Source organism: Gadus chalcogrammus, chromosome 4, assembly GCF_026213295.1.
Source record: "Gadus chalcogrammus isolate NIFS_2021 chromosome 4, NIFS_Gcha_1.0, whole genome shotgun sequence".
NCBI classification, from domain to species: domain Eukaryota; kingdom Metazoa; phylum Chordata; class Actinopteri; order Gadiformes; family Gadidae; genus Gadus; species Gadus chalcogrammus.
In genome coordinates this window covers 4,051,756-4,077,450 of record NC_079415.1, presented here as the reverse complement: position 1 = coordinate 4,077,450, position 25,695 = coordinate 4,051,756, and the positions used below count along the sequence as shown (strand labels likewise).

General features: G+C 52.7%; 1 protein-coding gene across 1 annotated transcript in view; it reads right to left on the bottom strand.

Annotated features, from left to right (window-relative positions):
• Positions 1-4,066: 4,066 nt before the first annotated feature.
• The window catches only part of lrig3 (leucine-rich repeats and immunoglobulin-like domains 3), a 21,912-nt gene continuing 283 nt past the window's right edge, over positions 4,067-25,695 (bottom strand). Inside the window, exons 2-19 of the mRNA XM_056587628.1 lie at positions 25,485-25,597; positions 18,345-18,479; positions 17,480-17,623; positions 16,983-17,126; positions 16,148-16,291; positions 15,339-15,482; positions 13,530-13,610; positions 13,047-13,118; positions 11,751-11,822; positions 11,179-11,342; positions 9,596-9,801; positions 9,193-9,328; positions 8,062-8,343; positions 7,146-7,646; positions 6,468-6,626; positions 5,889-6,029; positions 5,194-5,469; positions 4,067-4,852 (exon numbers count right to left, since the gene is read on the bottom strand). Of these exons, the coding sequence (XP_056443603.1) occupies positions 4,593-4,852; positions 5,194-5,469; positions 5,889-6,029; positions 6,468-6,626; positions 7,146-7,646; positions 8,062-8,343; positions 9,193-9,328; positions 9,596-9,801; positions 11,179-11,342; positions 11,751-11,822; positions 13,047-13,118; positions 13,530-13,610; positions 15,339-15,482; positions 16,148-16,291; positions 16,983-17,126; positions 17,480-17,623; positions 18,345-18,479; positions 25,485-25,597 (3,174 nt within the window). The 3' untranslated portion in view covers positions 4,067-4,592. The remainder of the gene's footprint in view (positions 4,853-5,193; positions 5,470-5,888; positions 6,030-6,467; positions 6,627-7,145; positions 7,647-8,061; positions 8,344-9,192; positions 9,329-9,595; positions 9,802-11,178; positions 11,343-11,750; positions 11,823-13,046; positions 13,119-13,529; positions 13,611-15,338; positions 15,483-16,147; positions 16,292-16,982; positions 17,127-17,479; positions 17,624-18,344; positions 18,480-25,484; positions 25,598-25,695) is intronic.

The following is a 25,695-nucleotide window of genomic DNA, read 5'->3' as shown; positions in this document are numbered from 1 at the left end:
GGGAATACACAAATAAACACAACACACGAGTCGGTTTCCTCGCTGCGCTCAAAGGCCGGCCGACGTCCAACGAATCCCCGGTCGCAGAACGCAACGGCCCGGGAAAGTAGGAACCAGCATAGAGCTGGGGTTGCCAGCACGAATCCCTAGAGTCGACCGGGTAATCTAAGAGGGTGAATTTAATTACAAAGACATTTTTGAACCACCCCGGGCACATGTGACTCAGGATGTAGAGCGGGTTGGCTGGTAACCCGGAAGGTTGCTAGTTTGATCACCAAGTTCCTCCTCGCCGAGCGTCGAGGTGTCCCTGAGCAAGACGCCTCACCCTCACTGCTCCCGACGAGCTGGCCGTCGCCCTGCGTGGCTGACACCGCCGTCAGTGAGTGGATGTGTTCATGAACGGGTGAATGCGGTTGAAGGCAATGTTGTAACCGGCTTTGAGTGGCCACTGGTTAGGAAAGCGTGATATAAATGCAATCCATTTCACATTTTTACTACCCCTGAGATGCCCTGGAGCAAGGCACCTATGCCTCACCAGTTGGCGTTCCCGAGCCAGAACGCAATAACAACTGGATGAGGTTGAACCACACAGAGGGGGAACTCAGGAACCTCCTGTTTCACCTCCCGGGGCAGAGTGAGCTCATGTTTCACGAGGGGTTAAATACCGGCACATCTTCCCCATGAGTCTCTGGTTGCTTTTGTTTAATTTCCTGTGCAGCGTGTGGTTCCTCTTGACAATACGAGGTGTGAGCGCACAGCTGAAACCCTTTTTTGTAACGGTGTGTGTAAATATGGTTTCTAATAGGATGGCGGGCGTGTTAAAAAGAGAACGGAATAGAGGAAAACATAGCTGGGGTTCGACAGAGCCAATGGCTTCGTTACCCAGAAGGCAGTTGGTTCGGGCCGAGGCGGATAACAATCGGGGTCTACATGAAATAGTGATGTCATAGTCACCTCGGTAAAAAACGTCTTTACGTACGCATCAAACAAAAAAGACAAAATCGACACAAACAAACGTTTTTAACGTGTTTAACGCTGGTATACTGTGTCGGTCGTGCCGCTCACTGTTTCAACAGTTACCTACTCGTTCTCTGTCTCTGTTATGTTACTTTACGATCCGTTGTGAGCCTGGGCTCGGCTTGGAGCTGCTCTTAACATTGGCCCATCCTGGGCAGGTTTACTCAGCTGTGGCCCAGGTGTTCGGACCGCTGGCCGGCCGCCACCATCTTGCCCTAATCGCAGCACCTCAAAGAACTGGCACCACTTCCATCAAACCCCCTTCCTTTTCTTTCCAGCCCGTGTGTGTGTGTGTGTGTTTACATCTGATGGTGTGTGTGTGTCAGCGTGTGTGTGTGTGTGTCTGTGTCAGCATGTGTGTAGATCTAGATGTGTTTGTGTGCCTGTGAGTGTCTTTGTGTGTGTGTCAGTGCGTGTCTGTATGCATGCTTGTGTGCGTCTGACTGTGTGTGTGTGTGTACATGACCGTGTGTCTGTGCTTGCCTGTGTGGGGTTGTGCGTGCGTGTGTGTAGATGAGGGCCGCTCAAGCAGGAAGAACACCCAGTCCAGTGTGAAGCTGAACTCCTGGTTTTTCCAAACACTGAACACAGCAGAGGGCTGAGAAGCTCTTCCACACAGAAACTTTGAATCTAAACACTTCCCACCCAGGTGAGATTACACCTGGAGACTGTGGAGCCGTTTCCCAACCTAGGGGTCGGGAGCCCATTTGGGGTCCCCTGATTTGCATATGGGGTCGCAGAAGATGGCTGACATAAGCTTGAAATATTTAATGATCCATTAGAGGAAACTATTTTGATTGGTTTTAAAGGGCCGTCTGAAACAACAAACCTAATGAGTCACAGCAATGAGCAAATGACTTCTAATCACTGAGTGTGATGGGTATCACCGGTGGATGCTGATTGGGTAGAAACTGTTCAAAAGTACGGGGTCACACACATTTTCAGAGTTGGAAACTGGGTCACGGGCCAGAAAAGGTTGTGAACCGCCCCCTTAGGGTATTGGGAGTCGAACCCCCAACCCCATATGGAACACTGTGTTAAAGAGCTTCCAGGAAACACACATGGTTATTTTTTGGGGGGGGGGGGGGGGGGGGGGGGGGGGGAAGGGGGGAGGAGACCAGCCAGAGCAAGTTTCAACAGCTTCCCAGGACGCACAAGCACACCTTTCTCACTCCACCCCCACACTCCCTCTCTCGCCCCCATCGTCCTCCCCCACCCTCCCTCCCTCGCCCCCACCCTCACCAAGGAGAGGCTTGAGTCAACAAACCGCCATGAGGAGAAAAATAAATAAGGAGCTGGAGGGGTCGGAGGGTGGGGTCGGGTGAGTCATGGGGGGGAGAGAGAGAGAGAGAGAGAGAGGGTCAACTAAATGGGGAAGAGAGACAGAAAGGGGGGGGGGGGAGAGAGAGAGAGTAAGAGAGAGAGAAAGAGTTAGACAAAAGTAGAGAAAGAGAGAGAGGGGGGTTGGGGGAGAGAAAGGAAGAGAGAGTCAAAGAAATGGGGGAGAGAGGGGAAGAGGGAGAGGAGAGTCAAAGAAATGGGGGGGGGGAGAGAAAGAGTGACAGAAAGAGTGAAAGAGATGGGAGAGAGAGATAGAGAAAGGTAGAGAGAGGGGGAGAAAGAGAAAGGTAGAGAGAGGGGGGAGGAAGAGAAAGGTAGAGAGAAGGGGGAGGAAGAGAGGGAAAGAGAAAGGTAGAGTCAGAGAAATGGGGGAGAGAAAGAGAGAGAGAGGGTCAAAGAAATACATTCAAAGCCCGTTTTGCTCCGTTACAACTCTACTACCATGCAGTAACTCAAGCGCCATCTATCATTAGGCTGTCAGAAATAATACCTTATCGCCCAACTCTAATGATAGTAATAGTTCTGACGACGATAATCACCGTGATAAGATGATTATAACCCCCCCTCCCCCCCCTACACCACCACCATCGCCCTTATATGGTCGGCTTCACGGGTCACCGGGCAAAGAACCAGGACATCCACAACATCAAACCCTCAGGTATGAGCGGTCCAGCGAACCGACCCTTATCCTCCCTCCCTTCCTCCCCCCTCCCTCCCTCCCTCCCCGGGGGGGAGGGAGGCAGGGAGGGGGGGAGGGAGGGAGGGGAGCACGTCGTGGGAGGGCCTGACGGTGGACATTGGCGGTCTGGCGCGTTCTGCTCTGAGACAGTCGGGCCTTGTAGACACCCCCGCACCTCCGCCTCCACCCACCACCTCCTCCTCCACCCACCACCTCCTCCTCCACCCACCACCTCCTCCTCCACCCACCACCTCCTCCTCCACCACCATCCTCACCACCTTCAGCTCCTCCTCCACCACCAACTTCTCCTCCATCCTCCTCTCCACATCCACCTCTTCCTCCACCTTCTCCTCCGCCACTTCACCATCCCCGCCTCCAGCACCCCCTCCTCCAGCACCACCTTCTCCTCCCATCGGCTTCTCCACATCCACCTCCTCCTCCACCACCACCACCACCACCTACTCCTCCACATCCACCTTACCCTCCACCACCACCTGCCTCATCCACCACCTTCTCCTCCTCCACCTACACCTCCTCCTCCACCACCACCACTTACTTCTCCAACACCCCCACCACCACTAGATCTGCCATAAACACCTCCTCCTCCAACACCACCACCTGCCTCCACCAACACCTACACCTCCACCTTCCCCTCTACCACCACCTTCTCCTCCTCCACCACCTTCTCCTCCTCATCCAACACCACCTTCTCCTCCTCCCCCACCACCACCTCCTCCTCCTCCTCATCCACCACCACCTTCTCCTACATCATCTTCTCCACATCCACCTCTTCCTCCACCTTCTCCTCTACCACCACCTTCTCATCCTCCTCCTCCTCCACCACCGTCTCCTCCTCATCCACCACCCCCTCCTTCACCACCTTCATCATCGCCCTCAGCTCCTCATCACCTCGTCTCAGCCAGGGTCAAACCCTAAGCCCTGTGTGTCCTCATAAACCTCCACAGAGACACACTCAGCGGGGTACATTGAAGAACAGGCCAGGGTGGCTCCTCCGGTACGTTTTTTTAAACAGCAGAATTAGAGGAGTTTATTTTATTTTTCCTTTTATTATGTTTGGCGGGTATGTGCAAAAACAACAGCGCTTCACTCGGAGCAGATCTCAAGCCTGGGAGGCTTAGGGAACATGGAACAACACTTTTCCCAAAGTACACGAAATACGACAAAATAAGAAAAGGACAAAAAAGGTAAGCAAAAATAACGGCATCTGTTTTGTACACAATCAATTTACAAAATATAATAAAACTTTGTATAAAAAAAGGGTCTATATAAAATCTATAATCTGTGATTTCCGTTGGATCGGTCAATGGCGTTTTTCTCCCGTCCCGTTTCACGTCAGAACGGATTGATCTTTACATTCACTTTTTCGCGTTTTTTTGGTTTTTTGGTTTTCCCGAACTTTGTCTCTTGTCTCGTTGAATCCAGAAGTGTCTTTTCACTGAGGTAGAAGGTACACATTAACGTTTGTTCGTTTTTCATTTTTTTTATGTTCTTCATGAAAAAAAAAGATCCCGACATTCCGTCTGAACTATTCGAGCTACGTGCTCGACGGCGGCGGCGGGAAGACGAAGCGGGGCGCGTCGAACGGCTGTTCGTAAACGCCCGAGTTTCCGTCCGAACCCGAGTCGGACCGCGACCGGACGCTGTCTTCCCGTTCCGAGTCTGCGTCCAGCGATGTGTACGTGTTCTCGGGATGCGTCAGGGTTCTGGTCGGGGTCGGGGGTCCGGTCGGGGTCCGGGGTCCCAACCCGGGATCCGGCTCCGTTTTCGGCTTCCGAGGAGTTTTCCCAAACGTTCCTGACGAAGTGAAGGAGAGTTGGGTTCAGAGGTTACTTTGGAAAACTGTTGAACATTATTCAAGTAAATGAATCCATTCACGAATTAATGAATGAATCTGATATAATGATATGGGGGGGGGGTGGGGGGGGGGGGGGGGTACAGTTCAGGGACTGGGATGCTTCTCTCCAAGACTACAGGTTGTGGGTTCGATTCCCATTAACGATCGAGACTCCCAAACCATCCTTGCTTGCCAAAAAATAGATCTAAATCATCCCTGATCCTCAACACTAGCACCCTATGAACCATGAACCAAATCCCAGATCGACCAATCACAGAGGGCGGAGGAGGGGGGGACCCACCCATGAAGGTATTTGTGGGCGTCGCTCTTTCGTGAGGCCGACCGTAATCCATCCCGCTCTCTCCGTCCGCGGACGATGGACGGTTCTCTCCACCCGGGTACGGGGGAGGTACCCCAAAGTGTAGCGTGGTGCTGGGCAGCTGCATCAGGACGCCGGGGGAGGGGTGGTCGTAGTGGTCCGACGGGACCCCCTTTCCGCACGGGTGGTACTCCCGGCACTTGGACGAGCCCAGGCTGTAGGAGTCCCCCAGCGTCGGCCTCTGGTCCAGACTACATCCTGGAGAACCACACACACGTATGGAGCGTTTAGGACAGGGAATGGAGCTGAGGAGGGCTGGGCTAGGCCGCTAGCTAACGGGGATCACACACTTTAATTAAGGGTGTATTGGAGTATAGTGTGTGGTTATAGTTTGCTTGTGTTTTTTTTTTTTTTTGTATTTTTGTGCTATTTAAGGTGAGAACCTTATCTTAAAAAACACCTTTAAGATAAGGGTCTCACCTTAATTAGCACAAAAACGACAAAACTACAACAACAACAAAAACTACAACAGAACTACAACCACAAACTACAAATCATAAACCACAACTCCAAAGAGAAACCCGAAATTAAACGTGAACTCAAACCACACTTGACATAAAACGATAAAACGATGAAAAAACATCCAAAAGTTTTGATCCAGGGAGAGGTGTGCTGACCTGTGAAGGCCTCTGATTGGTCCAGGGGAAGCATGTGCTCCCGGCGGAGAAGCGAGCCGATTGGCCCCTGGTAGTGGCACAGCAGGGGGTCGAGGGCCGCCTCCAAGTCTGCATCACTTCCTGTGTCGGCGTGGCACAGACCTGTATGTGACACATTAGTACTATCAATTATCAATTGACCCCTGGGGTTATTTGAATACATGTACCCAAACAGATTGGACTGTGCCACAAACACAGAATGGACTATACCAAAAAATTAAGATTGGACTGTACCTCAAACACAGACTGGACTATACCAAAGCACAGATTGGACTAAACCACCACAAACACAGATTGGATTAATACCAAAACACAGATTAGACTGTACCACCACAAACACAGATTTAACATTCACTTGTTATTCCTCGATTGGCTTTATTGTCATAAATACTCTGCACTCTGTCCAGTGGTCGAACCGTCTCAAAGGTTTTAGCTAAATACTCGTACTGGTCCGTGGCTCTGGCTACCAGCGTCTCCGTGGCGACGGGCTAAAGGCCCAATCAGAGGTCTCTAATGGGGAGTGCTGGGGGCTGGCCGTACCGTTCATGTCCTTGTGCTGCAGGTAGTATCCGCTGAGGGAGGAGGCCAGGTACTGGTGGCTGCTGCCGCTCTCCGAGGAGATGTACCCCTCCTGGCGGTCCGCCAGCGTGCCCTGGGAGGACAGGTAGCTGGGGATGTCCGCCGGCAGGTGGGTCTCGTCTGGAGCCGGGAGGGTGGAGGGAGAGTTTAGTGACCGATGGCTAGTTTCAGCCAATGGCTGTCTTAATCTTATCGATAGCTTTAGCTAATGGATAGCTTTAGCTAATGGCTAGCGTTAGCTAATGGCTAGTGTTAAATAATGGCTAGCGTTAGCTAATGGCTAGCGTTAAATAATGGCTAGCGTTAGCTAATGGCTAGTGTTAAATAATGGCTAGCGTTAGCTAATGGCTAGCGTTAGCTAATGGCTAGTGTTAAATAATGGCTAGCATTAGCTAATGGCTAGTGTTAAATAATGGATAGCGTTAGCTAATGGCTATCTTTAGATAATGTCCATCTTCAGATAACGGCTAGCTTTAGCTAATGGCCAGCTTTAGCTTTTGTTTAGCGTTAGATTACAGCTGTGTTTTTCTTGAATGCCGAGTTAATTACTCGTTTGTTAATAATTTATTTGTAGGAATTCCTTTTTTTTTTACGAAAAAGAGCGCACACGCTCCACACAGCCCGGCCCCTCCCCCTCACCTGTGTTGGTGACGCTGCAGTCCTCGCTGCGCCGCCGCGTGTGGTAGATGATGACCACCCACACCAGCGAGGTGCCCACCACGCAGCACACCACCGCGATCACCACGATGCCCACCGTGTTCCAGCCGTCCTCCTCCGCCCCGCCGGCCGCCGCTGCCCCGCCCCCCATCCCCAGGCCGCCGCCCCCGCCGCCGCTGACCCCGCCCCCGCCCTCGCAGTTGGGGGCGGGCAGCACGGCCAGGCGCACGTCGCCCCGCTCGGTGCCCAGCGCGTTGGACATCTCGCAGGTGTAGCGGCCCGCGTCGCCCTCGGCCGCGTCCACCACGATCAGCAGCTGGTTGGCGGCGGCGAAGAAGTGGCGCTCGGTGACCAGCAGGGGGGCGTCGTCCTTGGTCCAGTTGAGGCGCGGCGGGGGGCTGCCGCCCGCGATGCACTGCAGCACGGCCGTCTCGCCCTTGGAGACGGTGCGGTCCCGCAGCGGCCGCAGGAAGGACGGCGTCTCTGTTGGAGGAGGGAGGGGGAGGGACGGTGACTGTTAGAAACACGGAGAGTTTCGAGTAAATTCATAGCTTTAGGTGACGGCTAGCTTTCGCTTATGGCTAGTGTTAGCTAATGACTAGCGTTAGCTCATTGCAAGTGTGAGCTCATGGATAGCGTGAGCTCATGGCTAGCGTTAGGTAACGGCTAGCTTTAGCGAATGCCAAGAGTTAGCTAAGTGCTAGAGTTAGCCAATAGCTAGCTTTAGCCAATGGCTAGCATTAGCTAACGCTTTGATTTTGTTAATGAAGACGTGTTCATTTTTCGTTGATTAACAATCGTTTAAAATGAAGCGGTATGGGGGAACCAACACAGCGACACAAACACACGCACAAACACAAACGTGGTTCCCACGGCGACCACAGGCTCCTCCCCCTACCTAGCACGGTGAGCGTGGCGTTGGCGGAGATGGCGCCGGCGGTGTTCCCGGCGGTGCAGCTGTACACGCCCACGTCCTCCGCCTTCACGTCCACGATGAAGAACACGTCGTCCTCCGGCATCACGTGCATGCGGCGTTCCCGGGCCGCCGGGAAGTCCACGCCGCCGTCCTTCTGCCAGGCGATCTGCGGCGCCGGGTGGCCCACCGCCGCGCACTCCAGGCGGGCCGTGGCGCCCGCACGGATGCTCAGGTCCATGGGCGTCTTGGTGAAGGAGGGCAGGACTGAGGGGGAGAGAGGGGGGAGAGGGGAGAGAGGAGGGGAGGAATGAGACTGATACGATCTGAATCCAGAAGGAGAGGTTCAGAAGGATATCTCCTTGGGTATTTGCACGCACAAAGAGTGACTTGGTTCTAGGAGAGTGATTTGGTGAACACGTAGAGTGATGTGGTGAACAGGGAGAGTGACTTGGTTCCAGGAGAGTGATTTGGTGAACGAGTGATGTGGTGAACAGGGAGAGTGACTTGGTTCTAGGAGAGTGATGTGGTGAACAGGGAGAGTGACTTGGTTCTAGGAGAGTGATTTGGTGAACACGTAGAGTGATGTGGTGAACAGGGAGAGTGACTTGGTTCTAGGAGAGTGATTTGGTGAACATGTAGAGTGATGTGGTGAACAGGGAGAGTGACTTGGTTCTAGGAGAGTGATTTGGTGAACGCGTAGAGTGATGTGGTGAACAGGGAGAGTGACTTGGTTCTAGGAGAGTGATTTGGTGAACGCGTAGAGTGATGTGGTGAACAGGGAGAGTGACTTGGTTCCAGGAGAGTGATTTGGTGAACACGTAGAGTGATGTGGTGAACAGGGAGAGTGATGCGGTGAACTGGGAGAGTGACTTGGTTCTAGAAGAGTGACGTGGTGAACAAGGAGTGTTGTGGTAAAGAAGGATAGTCATTTAGTGAGCAAGGAGTGATGTGGTGAAAGATGGTGAATGAGGTGAGTGACTTGGTGAACAAAGAGAGTGACTTGGTTCCAGGAGAGTGATGTGGTTTTGAGTGTTTGTTTTGTATTGATCTGACAGAAGCTCATCGTCCCAAGCGACTTTCAAAACAGACAGAAGAAATTCAATCTTTGCTTACTGTTGACGGTGAGCTTGGCCTTGAGGGAGTACGACGGGCCGAAGTGGTTGGAGATCACGCACTGGTACCGGCCCTCGCTGGAGAAGTCCACGTCGCGCAGCCGCAGTGTGGTGGTGTACTCCGTCACCTCCGTCACCTCCGTCTCCACCCCCGACGACGCGGCCGCCGTCGAGGAGACGGTGGAGGTGGAGGAGCCGTCGCCGACGTCAACGCTCATCCCGGCCACGCCCATCCCGGCCACGCCCACCCCAGTCGTGGCCCCGCCCATCCCAGTCATGGCCCCGCTTATCCCAGTCATGGCCCCGCCCATCCCAGTCATGGCCCCGCCCATCCCAGTCATGGCCCCGCCCATCCCAGCCACTCCCGTCCCGGCTCCTCCCATTGTGGCCCCGCCCGGCATGGCTCCGCCCCTCCCGGCCCCGCCCTGGGCGCGGAGGTGCGCCTGGTTGAGGACCTCGGCGCCGTCCAGCGCCTCGTTGTCCTTCTTCCAGGCGAAGGTCATGGGGGAGGAGCTTGAGGAGGCGGCGGAGCAGACGAAGGTCACGTTGGAGCCCTTCAGCGCCGACTGGGTGTCGGGCTGCAGGGTGATCTGGGGCTTGGGGAGGTCGTCTGGGGGGGTGGACGGACAGGTGGACAGACACACAGATAGACACACACACAGACACAGATACACACACAGACACAAGCAGGTACACACAGACAGAGAGGTACACAAACACACACAGACAGACAGACCAAAACACACAGATATACACAGAGACACACACAGGTACACACACACACACACACACACACACACACACACACACACACACACACACACACACACACACACACACACACACACACACACACACACACACACACACACACACACACAGACATAGACATAGACACACATAGGCAGACAGACCAACACAGACACACAGAAAAACCCATTAATATACACCATGAGAGAAAGCTTATTTTGGCTGAATTTCCGTTGCATGACCGGCTAGGACCGGTCCATGACATAATTGGAAATAAAGAGAAGAGAAACTATTTTTAGACCTGAAGAATGATCCCCACCCCCAGGTTTTGCAGTGGAATTCATTATTCAATGTACTTCTATTATTAAAGTATGAATTCAAAGACATTTGGTGTCTTCTGCTAATCCGACAGCACCGTAAACCAACCGACCAGGCTTTCAGGGAGTCCTGACACAAACCTGGACCTTGTCCCCCCCTCGGACGTTTAAATAACGGGTTATCAGTGTTTCTAAAAGTGCACCTTTTACGTGTTGTTCCCTAAACTAACTTTGCAGTGCAAACACAGACCGTGAACACACACATTAAAGTCACGACGCACTCTGCGATGAAATCCAAGGCTGGACAGATGAATGCCTCCGTATACATATCGTTCTGCTCCCCCTCATAACGAGGCTCGTTAGAGAGTCCGGGCAGTGGGGAGAAACGTCCCGGCTATTTGGGTTCGGTTTGGACATGGAAAACCTGTCCAGTAAGAAACCACTGCTCGGAGTGTATGACACACACAGACACACAGACACAGACGCACACACACCTTCCCTGCATCGGTGCAACAAGAGCTCCTCGTAAATAAATCCTACAGTCAGGGAAAGTGTGAGCATCTGTGCTCGTGCCTACGTGTGCGTGCATCTGTGTGTGTTCAGGTGCTCGTTGTATAAGCCACATAAAGTGTGTGTGTGTGTGTGTGTGTGTGTGGGGGGTCTGTGTGTTAGTGCGTGAGCGTGTATACGTGCAGGTGCGTGTATGTGTGCGTGTACGCGCGCGCGTGTGTCCACGTGTGCGTTTGCGTGCGTGTGTGCCTATGTGTGCGTTACTGCATGAATGCATGTTTGTGTGTGTGTGTGTGTGTGTGTGTGTGTGTGTGTGTGCGTAAGTGCATGGACGCGTCTGTGTATTATGCGTGCGTGCGCTCGTGACGACGCGTGTGCGTGCGTGTGCGTGTTGCCGACGCGTCGCTCACCACACACAAAGTCGTCCTGGCCCACGGAGAACAGGCTCATGCCCTTCAGCATCTGGGGGTGGGCGCAGCTGGCGTTGACGAGGGGCAGGAAGGCCTGCGCCGCCACCCACGTCGCCAGCCACTTGATCTGGCAGTCGCACAGCAGGCTGGACGTGTTCAGGTGCCTGGGGAGATGGGGGGGTGGGGGGGTGAAACAAGATCGCATAAGGAGAGGGGATATTTCCCTTGCTTCTTTTTCACATTCGACAATTTTCATTTTTTCCTACTCAACAGGAATTTAAGTAAAATAAAACGCGCACTCTCGCACAGCGGCGGTTTTTACTGGGGTATATAACGGAGGTTTTCTGGATGAATGGGGCGTCTTTAAGAGTGTGCGTCCCCCCCCCTCTCCGATACACCCCACATTCCTGGGTTTATTTATTTACTGCGGTGCTTTCGACGCTGTGTACTATTTACCCTCTCAACAGCTACAATGACTGTATGGCGTGTGTGTGTGTGTTCCATGTGACATTCTATACCGCGCCCGACCGACCAATCAGGAGGAGCCACGGCGATGTCATTGTACTACTTACAGTTCTTCCAGGTTCTTCATCTGCGAGAAGGCGTTGCCTTGGATGGACATGATGGCGTTGTCACTCAGATCCCTGGTGAGCGAGAGAGAGAGGTAAAGAGAGAGAGAGAGAGAGACAGAGAGGGAGAGAGAGAGAGAGAGAGAGAGAGAGAGAGAGAGAGAGAGAGAGAGAGAGAGAGAGGTAAAGAGAGAGAGGGAGAGAGAGAGGTAAAGAGAGAGATGGAGAGAGCGAGAGAGAGAGAGAACGAGAGAGAGAGAGAGAGAGAGAGAGAGAAGGAGGGGTAGAGAGAGGTAGAGGGGTAGCGAGAGAGAGTCAGAGGTAGAGAGAAAGAGCAAGCGTGAGAGCGAAAGAGAGAGAGACAAAAAGAGAGAGAGGAGAGAAAGAGAGAGCCAGAGGTAGAGAGAGAAAGAATAAGACAGAAAGAGGTTGACGCGAGAGAGACAAAGAATGAGACACAAACAACGGTTCAGAAACACGTTTATAGAGAGGGCGGGCGTGTGACAGACAGCGGGACGCGGCCTGGGCTCAGACGGTGCAGATCCTATCTAGACGTGTGGGCTGGAATCAAAGAGCTGGCGGAGCGGAGAACAATGCTACGCTGAGTGCCGGGTTCATTCATCAGGCCCAGCGGCTGACTGCTCAGAGCCAAGCGGCCCTGGGAAAGAACTGTAATTACAATCAAACACAGCTGTTTCTCTGCCCAACACACACACACACGCATACGCCGACACAGACGCACACGCCGACACACACATGCACGCACAGACACACACATAAACACGGACACATCGACACACAGACACACAGACAGGCCGACACATGCGCCTACACAGAAACATGCACATCGACACGCATGCACACCGACACACACACACCGACACACTCACTCCGACACACAAACCGACCCACACACGCACACACAGACACAGACACACACACACACACACACACGCACACAGGCTTAATTGCAATCACAGGCCCCTGAGATGGGATCCGCTCTTCCTCCTTTGGTGATCAATGCGCTCTGGCAGCACATGCGTCAATAGACTAACGTGGTCTTTGGTCAGCGGGGCCCACATAAAAGCAGAGGATCTAGAGAGGCCGGGGCGGGGCCCAGCCGTCACACACACACACACACACACACACACACACACACACACACACACACACACACACACACACACACACACACACACACACACACACACACACACACACACACACACACACACACAGGCCTCTCTAAGAGCCAGGAGGTTTCAGAGGGGGGGGGATCGAACAACGGAGGGTACTCACAGGTGTTCCAGCGTCTCCAGGCCGGAGAAGGACTTCTTGGTGACCGAGCGGATGTGGTTGCCTTGTAGGAACCTAAGAGCAAGACGGAGGAGAGAGGAACGATTATTAGATGGTAAATCGACATTTATACAGCGCTTTTCTAACCAGTGCATTCACCCGTTCATGCACACATTCACACACCGACGGCGGTGTCAGCCACGCAAGGTGACAGCCAGCTGGTCAGGAGCAGTCAAAGTGAGGCGTCTCGCTCAGGGACACCTCGACACTCGAGGAGCTAGGAGGAGCTGGGGATCGAACTAGCAACCTTCCGGTCACCAGCCAACCCGCTCTACTTCCTGAGCCACATGCCGCCCATTATTAGTTTGGGTTGAGCTTCTTGTATTTTGGACGTTTGGTGGTTAGCTTGCTAACAGCCGGCCTCAGGGGACTGAGAGCGAGGCCGTGTGAACGAGGAGGATGGAGAGAGACTCTGAGGGTACTTACAGTTTACGGAGTCTGTCCAACGCGGAGAAGGGCCCGTTCATGTCCTCGATGGTCCAAGAGATCTCGTTGTTTTGGAGATCCCTGAGAGAGAGAGAGAGAGAGAGAGAGAGAGAGAGCATTAATAAAAGAGAGCGAGAATGAAAAGAGACAGCGTGAATGAAAGAGAGTACGAGAGAGAGAGAACGCAAACGAGAGAACGTTAACAAGAGAGAGAATAAAAGAGAAAAAGAGAGAGAATGAAAGAGAGAGAGAGAATAAATAAAAGAGAAGGCAAAAATGAAAGAGAGAACGACGGCGAGAATAAAAGAGAGAGAACCAGGGAGAGCGAGAGAGCGGGTGAAAGAAAACACAGACCACACAGTAAAGTCAGAAAAAGAACACAGGCAGGCCACGCTGTGTCTGAATAATAAAAACGGTCGCAGGCGGTCATGAGGAGGCAGCGATTGAGACATTCAGATGATTTTCAAAGCGGCCCCAACAACCCCCGTGGGGAACTTCTCTCCCGGCTTCTGCGGCACGTTTTTATGAATCAACTACGGTGGCTTTCTGTCGTCCCCCCCCCGCTGGGAGCTAGGCCGAGGGGCCGAGCTTTTACTAGACGCACGTGTTGCCCGTTCAAAGCGCCCCCCCCCCCGGGTTAGGGCCGTACTCACACCACACCGCACGCCACGCAGAGAGCAGCGAGCGTGGGAGTTCCTGTACGACTCCGCATTCCCTGGCTGAAACGCGAGCCTTTCCCTCTCAAGGCTCAGTTATGGTTCCACGACGACACAACGCAAAGGGGGGGGGGTTTACGGACGCAGTCACGTTGTCACGGACCCTCCTTGTGTCCACCGCGAGGGGTTTGACGTGCACCTCCCACACATTGAAACCTTGCGTCGAGGCGACGCTGCAGCGAGGGCTGTGATTGGTCAAAAAAACGGGTTCACGGCTGCGTAGAAGCGTCCGCGTGGTCGTTGCGTTGTGTCGGCGTGGAACCATAACTGAGCCTTTAGAGGGTGTTGTGTGGTTGAGAGACACCTAAACACAACCCACCCAGTTCCCACCCTGGTGTGTGTGTGTGTGTGTGTGTGTGTGTGTGTGTGTGTGTGTGTGTGTGTGTGTGTGTGTGTGTGTGTATGTGTGTGGGCAGTGGGGGGGGGGGGATTTATGTGTGTGTGGAGGGACCGCAACATGTTAAGCCTCTCTCGGCCGCCCAAGACAAATGGAGCAGATGATGGATTGGATGGAAGTGGGTGGGGCGGGGGGGGGGGTGAAGTTGATGGGTCACATGGCGAGGGGGTACCGCTGTGGGGGTGGGGAGGGGGGTCTGCCTGGTGCTTTTCAAAGGAAACCGGGGATAAAACGGAAACTCTTTGCGCGGCTACGCTCGTACGCACATGATTGCTAACTAGGCTGCAACGAAGACGCTATTTTATAGTCACGCTATTTAGCCTTACTGACGCGCTAACATTGGTATAACTCTAAACAAGTCCATCCCCTTCATCATCATCATCATCATCATCATCTCCAGCATCACCACAACCACCTTCATCAACATCATCATCACCACCACCACGACCAACACACACACACTCACCGCCATCATCCTCCTCACTTACACCTTCACCACCACAACACCATCATCATCATCACCGCCACAATCATCTTCACCAACATCCTCCATCACCATCATCATCATCATCATCATCATCATCATCATCATCATCATCATCACCACCATCATCATCATCATCATCATCATCATCATCATCATCACAACCTCCACCACCATAACCCCGCCCCCACATCCTCTGGGGTGTCACTCACAGCGTCTGCAGGTGGGACAGCCCCCTGAAGGCTCCGTCGGCGATGAAGCTGATGCGGTTGTTCCCAAGGTGGAGCTGGTCCAGCAGGCTGAGGCCCGAGAAGCTGGCCTCCTCCAGGCGCGCCAGGTGGGTGGAGGAGAGGTCCCTGCGGAGCAGAACCACCCGACACACATACACACACACACACACACACACACACACACACACACACACACACACACACACACACACACACACACACACACACACACACACACACACACACACACACACACACACACAACAGAGAGGAGAGATGAGAGCCAGACTCAGGAGGGGGAGGACATCTGGGGAACGGGTTGGATGGAGGTTTGGGGTCTCAGGCACAGAGGGGGTCGAGGTGGAGACCAGGAGAGGGGAGTCGGGCAACTTTGTGAGGAGTGTGTGGTTCTATTTAACAAAGTGTTCCGGAAATACTATGAGTCCAGCATCGACATGGAGCCAACGTACTACTTAGCAGTGGTTACAGTTTTATTAAAGTAAGATAAATGAAGACACAAAGGACACTTCAAATACTCATCCCCATACTATTATTAAAACTATCTGTTATAAAAAAAATACAAAAAGAAAATTATGAAAATGAAAGAGAGGGAACGAGAAAGAGGGAGAGAGAGAGAGAGAGAGAGAGAGAGAGAGGGGGGGGGGGGAGAGAGGGAGGGAGAGAGAGAGAGAGAGAGAGAGAGAGAGAGAGAGAGAGAGAGAGAGAGAGAGAGAGAGAGAGAGAGAGAGAGAGAGAGAGAGAGAGAGCGAGAGAGACAGAGAGTAACTTACAGCTGACGGAGGTTCTGGCAGAACTCCCAGGCGTGCGGGCGGATGCGGACGATGGCGTTGTGGGCCAGGTGGAGGTGCTCCAGGTGGAGCAGGCCGTACAGCCAGCCCTTGCTGACCTCCGTCAGGTTGTTGTAGTCCAGGTGTCTGGTTCACACAGGTACACACCGTCACTCCATTGTTGTGTTTTTTTGAGTGTTTTCTATCGCACACTAAATGGCCCAAAAAGACGTCAATATGAAGTGTAAATGTTGAATGTGCAAAGCATGTGTGTTTATGTTCTTAGTGTTTGCCATGTGTGCTTCTTGTATATTTTTACAGAACCCTAGCATACGGCGGAGGAGACATAATATAAACTCAAGGTGCCGTGCAAAAATGTATGCGTATGCTGGGGTGCACACTGAGACACACTCGAGCACACACACATCACAGACCCACAAAACACACTCAAACAGACACTGTAGACACACACACAGACAGAAACACATACACACAGAACCCCACGCTCACTGACCCACACGTGCAGATACACAAAGACAGACACACACACATACACAAAGACCCACACACACACAAAGACACACACACACACAGACACACTCACGCACACACAGACAGACATACTCACACACAGACAGACACACAGACCCCCACACACACACACACACACACAGACAGACACACAAACCCCAACACACACACACAGACCCACACACACACACACACACACACACACACACACACACACACACACACACACACACACAGACCCATACAAACGGCCACACATGCAACCCCCCCCCCGCCCCACACACACACACACCCGTGCGGTACTCACAGCACTTCCATGTTGCTGAGGCCCCAGAGGGCTCCGTCCATGAGCCGGTTGATGGCGTTGCGCTGCATCTTGAGCGAGCGCAGCGCGTGCAGCCCGTGGAACGTCAGGCCCTCCACCCGGCGGATCCGGTTCCTGCTCAGTTCGCTGGAACACACCAGACCACACGGCCCCCCTGGTCAACGACGCGAACCCACCACAATCCAGGTCCCCGTGACCTCACCCACTGTACGTCATTCAAATTGTTCCCATTGGTCTTGTTCATGCCTCCGGAATATGTCCGCCCTGCCCAAATATGTCCATCACTCCCAAATATGGTCATTCCACCCAAATATGGTCATGCCTCCCCAATATGGCCATGCCTCTCAAAATCGGCCATCTCTCCAGGATATGGCAATTCCACCCAAATACGGTCATGTCGTCGAAATATTGCCATTATTGGTCATGCAGCCCAATGAAATATGGGCGTGAGGTGGAACAGTGCGGGGCTTGGGACTCACAGGTGCAGGAGGTTGGGCAGCTGGAAGATCTTGGCGGGGAGGCTGGACAGGCGGTTGCGGTTGAGCCTCAGGACCTGCAGGGTGCTGGAGAGGTTCACGAAGCACCCCGGCTCCAGGACAGAGATTCTGTTGGAGTTCAGGATGCTGGAGGGGGAAAGAGAGAGAGAGAGAGAGGAGGGGGGGAGAGGGGAGAGAGAGAGAGAGAGAGAGAGAGGAGGGGGGGAGAGGAGAGAGAGAGAGAGAGAGAGAGAGAGAGAGAGAGAGAGAGAGAGAGAGAGAGAGAGAGAGAGAGAGAGAGGAGGGGGGGAGAGGGGAGAGAGAGAGAGAGAGAGAGAGAGAGAGAGAGAGAGAGAGAGAGAGAGAGAGAGAGAGAGAGAGAGAGAGAGAGAGAGAGAGAGAGAGAGGAGGGGGGGAGAGGGGAGGGGGGGGAGAGGGGAGAGAGAGAGAGAGAGGAGAGAGAGAGAGAGAGAGAGAGAGAGAGAGAGAGAGAGAGAGGAGGGAGGGAGAGGGAGAGAGAGAGAGAGAGAGAGAGAGAGAGAGAGAGAGAGAGAGGGAGAGAGAATTAGTTAAAAGTTTCAAGACATGGTTCTTCAGGTTAAACATGATACACCCGCCTCAACACACACACACACACACACACACACACACACACACACACACACACACACACACACACACACACACACACACACACACACACACACACACACACACACACACACACACACACCCAGCTGATGACGGTGGATTCACCCCGCGGGGGGGGGGATCCCACTCAGCATCTCCGATTCTGCTCTATCAAAACATTACTCAACCAACCCCCACGTCCACATGCACACACACTGGGTCTCCGGGCGGGACTCACAGGTTCCTGAGCGTCAGCAGGGGGAAGGAGTCGGGCCGGATGTCCACCATGTTGTTGCTGCTGAGGTCCAGGGTCTGCAGGGCCAGCAGGGGCTGCAGCTGGCCGGGCGCGATCCGGCTGATCCGGTTGTTTGCTCTGAAAACAGAAAGCCAGCAGCGAACCCATGAGCAAGGTAAACAGCGGCGTGTTTGGCCTCGCGTCGGGGGGCAGCGGCCCTCGGGTTTCCCTGCACACAAACAGCCGGGGTCGCAGCGCAATTAGCCCGCGGCGTTAGAGGAATCACAAGAGAGTCACGCGACGCGTTAGCCGACCCGGTCGCGTCCACCGCCCAGCGTGAGCGGCGTGTTTTCCTTTGGTTCTCGCTCTGTTGACGTTAGACGTTATCCCCTCTGGTACCGTATCCCCAATGCCGGGCTGGACAGGGGAGGCTAAAGACTCCATTGGTGGATAAAAGACGGCGTTAACGGCTAACAGACGGCATTAGCGGCTTGTCAGCAGCGTTAGCGGTCAACCGACCACAGTCTCCATAGGCGGTCAACCGACGACATTAGCAGCCAACCGCCGATGTTTGCAGTCATCATAACAACGGCGTTAGCGGGCAACCGACGGTGTAAGCGGCTAACCGACAGCGCTAGCGACCAATCGGCGCCGTTAGCAGCTAACCAACAGTCTGTGGCCTCCCGGATCCGGCAAATTGCTGGAGATATGGTACCAGAGGGGATAATGTCTGGTACACTACCTCCACGTGAGGACAGGACTTCAGGAGGACACAGACAGCGTTAGAAGCTAACAGACGGCGCCAGCGGCTAACGGTTGGCGTTAGCCGCTAACAGACAGCGTTAGTGGCTAGCTGCTGCTCTTCCTTCCCGACAGGTCCGGACAAAGCGTCGCCTGGGCTCGGAGCTTAGCGACGTGTTATTTTGTTTACAAGGTAATTACGAACAAGGTATTTAAAAAAATTAAATAACCCGCCAATTAGTTGGCTGATGAATGCCATTCCCACCCCCCACCCCTTCCCCCCCCCCCCCACCCTGCCACCACCACCTAGCCGCCCCTCCACCAGCCAGCCCCCAAGTGAAAGCATGCCCCAGCAGAGGCCAGCAATTTCCTGGGCTGCACGCCTCCTAAATTGCAGAGCAAGGGCTGCTTAGTTATAAACAGTGGCGCTACAGGGCTCTCTGTGTGTATGGAGAGAGAGGGAGAGAGAGAGGGAGAGAGAGAGGGGGGTGGGAGAGGAGAGAGGGAGAGAGAGAGGGGGGGGGGGAGAGGGAGGGAGAGAGAGAGGGAGAGAGAAAGAGAGAGAGTAGGAGAGAGAGAGAGAGAGAGAGAGAGAGAGAGAGAGAGAGAGAGAGAGAGAGAGAGAGAGAGAGAGAGAGAGAACGACAGGGAGCGAGGGAGAGAACGAGAGAGACGGACAGGAGAGAGAGGCAAGGTGGGGGAGGAATTCCCTTCCCTACTCCAGACTACAGGCCCTCGTTTTCAGTATTCATTGCACCATTCACCCCCCCCCGCCCCCCGCCCCCAGCCCCCCGCCCCTCACCTGCCTCTACGACGTCTCTACACCTCACAAACCGAACAGAGCCTTGGTTGAGTCGTGCTAGGCCGGTTCATTCTGTTTCTTTACGTGTCTTTGGTTTTTCCTGTTGACTGCGTACTTTTATTGAGAGTCTGGCGCACATGTTCCTGTTTCATGGTGTGTGCGTTACAACACTTTGGAACACAACACTGTTGTTCATTGATCTGCTGCAAAACTGATTACTCTGTGTTTCCGCGATAAATAATAGCTCTGTTTTCTTCTGTGGCAAAAGATTAATGCAAGATTAAAATACATCAATCTTCATCTTCTGGTTTAAAAATACGTTTATGTGACCCCCACATGTGTTGTGTTGTTAGAAGAGTTTCGAGATGAGAATTAGATTGGGGGATTTGGAGGGTTTGAGAGACGTTTGGCGACACACAGCACACATAAGGATCACCTCAGGATCCTGTCGGGTCCCGGTTTAGAGCACTGAGCAGTTACACGCCTTTTTCCACCCATCTTAACTACGCCCACTGTTGTTATTTAACTGTTTTTGGACCTGTGGCTTCCTGTAGGAGACCAGCTACACGCTTTAGCTGTCCCGGCGGCTAAGCTAACAGAAACAACACTAGTGGTGAGCTCAAACTGGGAACACACGCAAGAAGAAAAAAACAAAACACACTGTTGGATGTATGAGGACCTGAGAGAGGCCTCCCGGATGCCATTTGGCTCACCAAAGCTTGGCCCTATTGGCCGCCAAATCCCAATGTTCTACGGTCATGCTTTTTTGGAAAAGCAATGTCCTCCGCTCGGTTTTACTACGCCAGCCAGCCGTGGGGTTGTCGACTCCAAAAACCATAACTCCCCCGAAATAAACTTTTCACACGGTGCCAAAATTGCGCCGTTCAAGAAAAAAACAAGAAGTCTCCAAGAAGGCGCCATTTTCTTTCCTATTTTTCTCTTCCCTCTCTTTTCCCCCTCTTCCTTTAAAAAGATCCCACCTAGGAGTCGGAAGTGGGCAGGAAAGCCAGGCTCACCAGGTACAATGGGAGCAGTACAAGAATCCCTTTTGTGGGGGGATTTGCAGAGAGCTTTCCACGCACCACAGCCTCTGTACGAGCAGACAAAGGGACCGCAGAGCACCTGGGGTCTCCGTTTTCATGTTCCGCTACGAACACTCGTCCACAGACGGGCGGACGGGGGGGGGCAGCCGGGGAAGGAGGGGAGGGGGGAGGGGAGGGGGAGGAGGGAGAAAAAAAAGAAAAGACGAGGGAAACCTGTTCTTCAAGTTCGGTTCTTCTCCGCGAGTGAGGAACCACCTGGAGCCCGTCCTGTGGGACTCACAGCCTGTGTTTTGACGTCCTTACACGTTACCGACTCGTTATTGAGTTAAAAAAACTATCAAAGGTCGCCGAATCCAAAACAAGACCAAGTCGCGGTGGTTTCGGTCGTCTCTATTTATTGTTGTTGTCACCGCCGTTTCTGCGTTTGCTGGATTTTTCCGTAGAAACCGTAGAGGACCAGCTGTAGGACTTGCGTCGTAAGCAGGCTTCACTTTGCACGAGTGCCGCACTGCAAAAACAAGTCCCTCCAAAGTGTTGCCCTCACAGGGTTTAGAGTCTGTTGGTAAAGTTCCACTCAGATGAATTGCACTTAAAGATTTTAGTGCAATAAACTGCTGCTATTATTATTATTATTATTATTATTATTATTATTATTATTATATATTGCGCTCTGATTTGAGTTTTTTTGGCTGAGAATTTGTTCACAGCCTAAAACACAAATCCATCAGAAACAAAATTTTGAACATCCAGACAGCTAGCTTAAATCAAGGAAGGACCTTTCTCTTCAGTGTCAAACGTCTCTGAGATGACCGAATAGAAGATAGTCTTAATTAATAAATAATCCAATGGAGGTTGACCAGAGAAAAACCAAGAGCACATCCTCAAACCCTTTCTCTCTAGTCCACACCAGTCATGGATTATAGTCCTGTCAGCAAACCAACACCACATTTCAGATCTGGAGATCGACCTGTTGACCTTTGTAGACCAGCCCCCCCTCCTCTGCCTAAGGGGGTTATCGGCAGTCAAACATGACAACCAATACGCTGTCCGCTAATTGCATGGACATTTGTTCCCCTATTTTGTTGCCAGATAAGGAGAAGGAGAGTCGACGTCTATTACTGTGAAATCGTCAAAATCGTGCTTGATGTTCGTGCCGAGCCACTGCTCAATCCCAGTCGATCAAGAGTCGGCCAAAACACGGCCTGAAGTCTGCCAAAATATGGCCTGGGGTAAGTCGAAGCCAAGCAGAGAATCAGACAAATCCCTTCTTATCGGCTAAGGTCTGAACTCAAGTCAGCCAAAATGTGGACTAGAGTCCGTCAAAACGGACTAGTTCATCAAAATCAAAGTCAGCGCCTTCGCCAAAATAATCAGTGTAGAGTCAACAACATGAGTCTACTCAGCCTAAATCAGCCCAGACTCAGCCAGACAAAAATCAACCCCCGCTGAAAAGGTATTTCAGGTATTCACAAAATACTAGTTGCATACCGAGAGGTACCGTGGCCCCAATGTCTGACTAGGTGAGGTTATGTATGCTCCAGCTCGACGAAAAAGGGCCAATCTGATCTTCTCTTTGTCTGGCGTCAGGAACGTAAATCACACAGGGATACTACTACAAACTATGCTTATCGACATCTGAGATACAGTTGATAAGTAAAAGGTGAAAAGACAGTAGATATCCTAAAGATCAGAGAGAGAGAGAGAGACAGCGAGACAGAGGGAGAGTGTGGAGTCAGGAACATAAATCACACAGGGATACTCCACCCTATGCCTATCATCATCTGAGATACAGTTGATAAGTGAAAGGCAAAAAAAGACAGTCGACATCCTAAAGTAAAAACACTTTCCCCTTCTCCCATCTTACGACGTTCCCACTGAGGATTCTGGGTTTCTTGTTCTTATTTCCATCCCGAGAAGGACGAGGAAAAAAAAACCTCTTCCAGCATTTGCTCTCCCTACTTGAGTTTCTCCGGTGCTGGGGAAGGGGGGGAGGCGAGTGGGGGAGTCAAGGGGGGAGAGCAGCCAGGCCCGGGGGTATCCGATACCACTTATTCAAACAGCCAGTCAGACTGAGCGACTGCGCTCCCCCCAGTCCTTTGACCTCGCGGCTCGCGAGTCAAAACAAACGGCGCTGGCGCTGCAGCTGGTAGCAATTGAGTCGTGATCATTTTAATTAATTGAACAATTTCCCAGGAATTTTATGGCGGAGGGGGGGGGTGGGGGGGGGAAGGGGGAGACTGGGCGTTGACCCCCATACCGCCTCCCCCCCGTTTCTGTTTCTTCCTCTGCGTGTTTGGGAGGAGATGTGTTTGTGTCTGTGTGTGGTTGTGTGTGTGTTCGTATGTGTGTGTGTGTGTGTCTGTGTGTGTGTGTGTGTGTGTGTGTGTGTGTGTGTGTGTGTGTGCGTGTGTGTGTGTAGGTGTGTGTGTGTGTGTGTGTGTAGGTGTGTGTGTCACTTGGAGAGATGCTTTTGGTTCTACTGCTGGAGGCTTAGGAAGGTAACCGTGGCAACAGCATCAACACCAACCCCAAAGCAGTCGCTTATTCGCCGAAAGCAGGGGACACACATACATCAACACACAACTGAATCGCACACTCATAACAAAACCTTTTCAGTCATTTGTCCGTTTTTATCCGGTGGGGGTGAAGTGAAATATCGACACCCTGGGACAGCTCTGATTCCCAACAGTTTGAGGGCGCAGTTTGTCTGGGGAGCACCCCAGGAAACTCAGTGGTCAGTGTCTCTTCCCCGGTGGCTGTGTGGGTCTGATCAGTACCATCCCTGGGCTCTGAGCAGCCCCCCCGCTGGGGGATGTGTTCAGACGGCGAGCGCTGGTGCGAGGCGTGTTGTCGTTTAATATGGCGTCGCCGTCGCCCGGGCCGGGACAGGAAACAAGCGGGCCCTGGTTCTCATTACAGGCACCGCAGTGAGGACACTGAGCAAGAGAGGCTGCTCAGACAATTCCCCTTCCAGAGGGATCGACCACGCACACACACACACACACACACACACACACACACACACACACACACACACACACACACACACACACACACACACACACACACACACACACACACACACATACACACACACACACATACACACACACACACACAGGCACGCACACATGCAGACACACATTCTTACTACCAATTTCGCGTCAGATAGTCATCTGAACTTTAAGAAAAATAAACGGCATCACCATAAGCGTTGGTGATTTCAGCGCTGCTATATAGACCTTTACAGTGTTACAGTATGGTGCAACATCATTGAGCTTTGCGGATTTATTGTTCTTGCGAAAGACTGAAGTTGATCAAATGATCTCAGATCATAGCTGAATTGGCCTCCACCCCAGGGAAGATAAAAGTTCCATTAAACAGAAACAACCCGGGATTAACACCGAGAACACCCTGGATCTGAGCTGCCATAAATCAAATACTCAATCCTAAACGAACGCACTCAAGGGGCCGACGTGCTGCGTCTCGTCAGGATCTCGAAAAAAACGAGGCACAATAACGGTCTAACACGCGCAACAATTTACGCCACAAATCACTCTCCCTCTTCAGGCGACCACCTCTCCCTCAGGCCGCTGAGGTGAGAGCGCTTAGCCCCCCGGGCGAGGCTGTGAGTGTAAGGCGCGTGTCGGCCCTCTGCCTGTGTCTGTCGCTGTCTGCCCAGCCGAGGGAGAGCGTCGTGTTTGGACGGCGCCACCTCCGCTCCGAGTGAGACGATCTCCAAGGGACCGTCTCCAAAAATAACTCCCACCAGTTTTTGGCGTCGCATGCCAAGCGAATAACGAAGAAAGGAATGAAAATGTGTTTTTGAAAAAAGCGTTGCACAATAACACTGGCGTGATTCCCGCGAGAGTTTTTGGAAGTACAAAGTGTTCTGCCGGATTCCGACGGAATCAAAGCGTCCACGCGCCGCTTAACGAGGGAGGGGGGACAGACTCCCCCCCCCCCCCCCCCCCCCCCCCCGCCGCCGTGGTGACAGCGAACGCTTCGGGATGTCATTAGTCTCCTACGCAGAACGAACACGTGACAAAACACTTCTGTGTTCGCCAAATCCTGTTTTTGTTTTGCCACTGCTTGAAGACTACACACACACACACACAAACACACACAGACAGACAGACACACAGACACACACACACACACACACACAAAGACGGAGGAGGAGGAAACGGGCGCCGAGAGGCATCAGAGCGTTTCGGTTCCATTTCAGTTGACAGCGTCTGTTGTTGATGTTTTATGGGGGGGGGGGGGGGACATGTCTAGGAGTAAACGCCGGGCCTTGACTGTCTGGTAACCATGCCTAGCCAAACAGCAGTACACCAGAACAGAGCAGAGGAGAAAAAACACACAACACACACACTCACACACAACCAAAACAACGAAGGCAGGGGGGGCGGCGTCGGGTTTGACTCGCTGCAGCGACATTCGAACCCAGTGGTGGAGTTATTATGACCACGCATGGGAACCCGATCCCTGGTTACCGAGAGCCAAATCCAAAAGGCCTCTAATGCGGTAAATAAAAAGGGTGTTTGTACTTACAGAACCAGCGTGGTGATGTTCAAAGCGCACGGTCCGAAGTCCGGTATTCTCTCCAGCTCGTTGTTGTTGAGCTTTCTGCATGGAGGGAAAACCCAAAACAAACAAAACCAAAACTGAATGAGTTCAAGCCTGCTTTTTTTGTGGGTGGTCCGAGTAACCGACCAACCGACTGACCGAGTTTTGAGCTGAATTCTGGGGTTTTGCCTGCGGA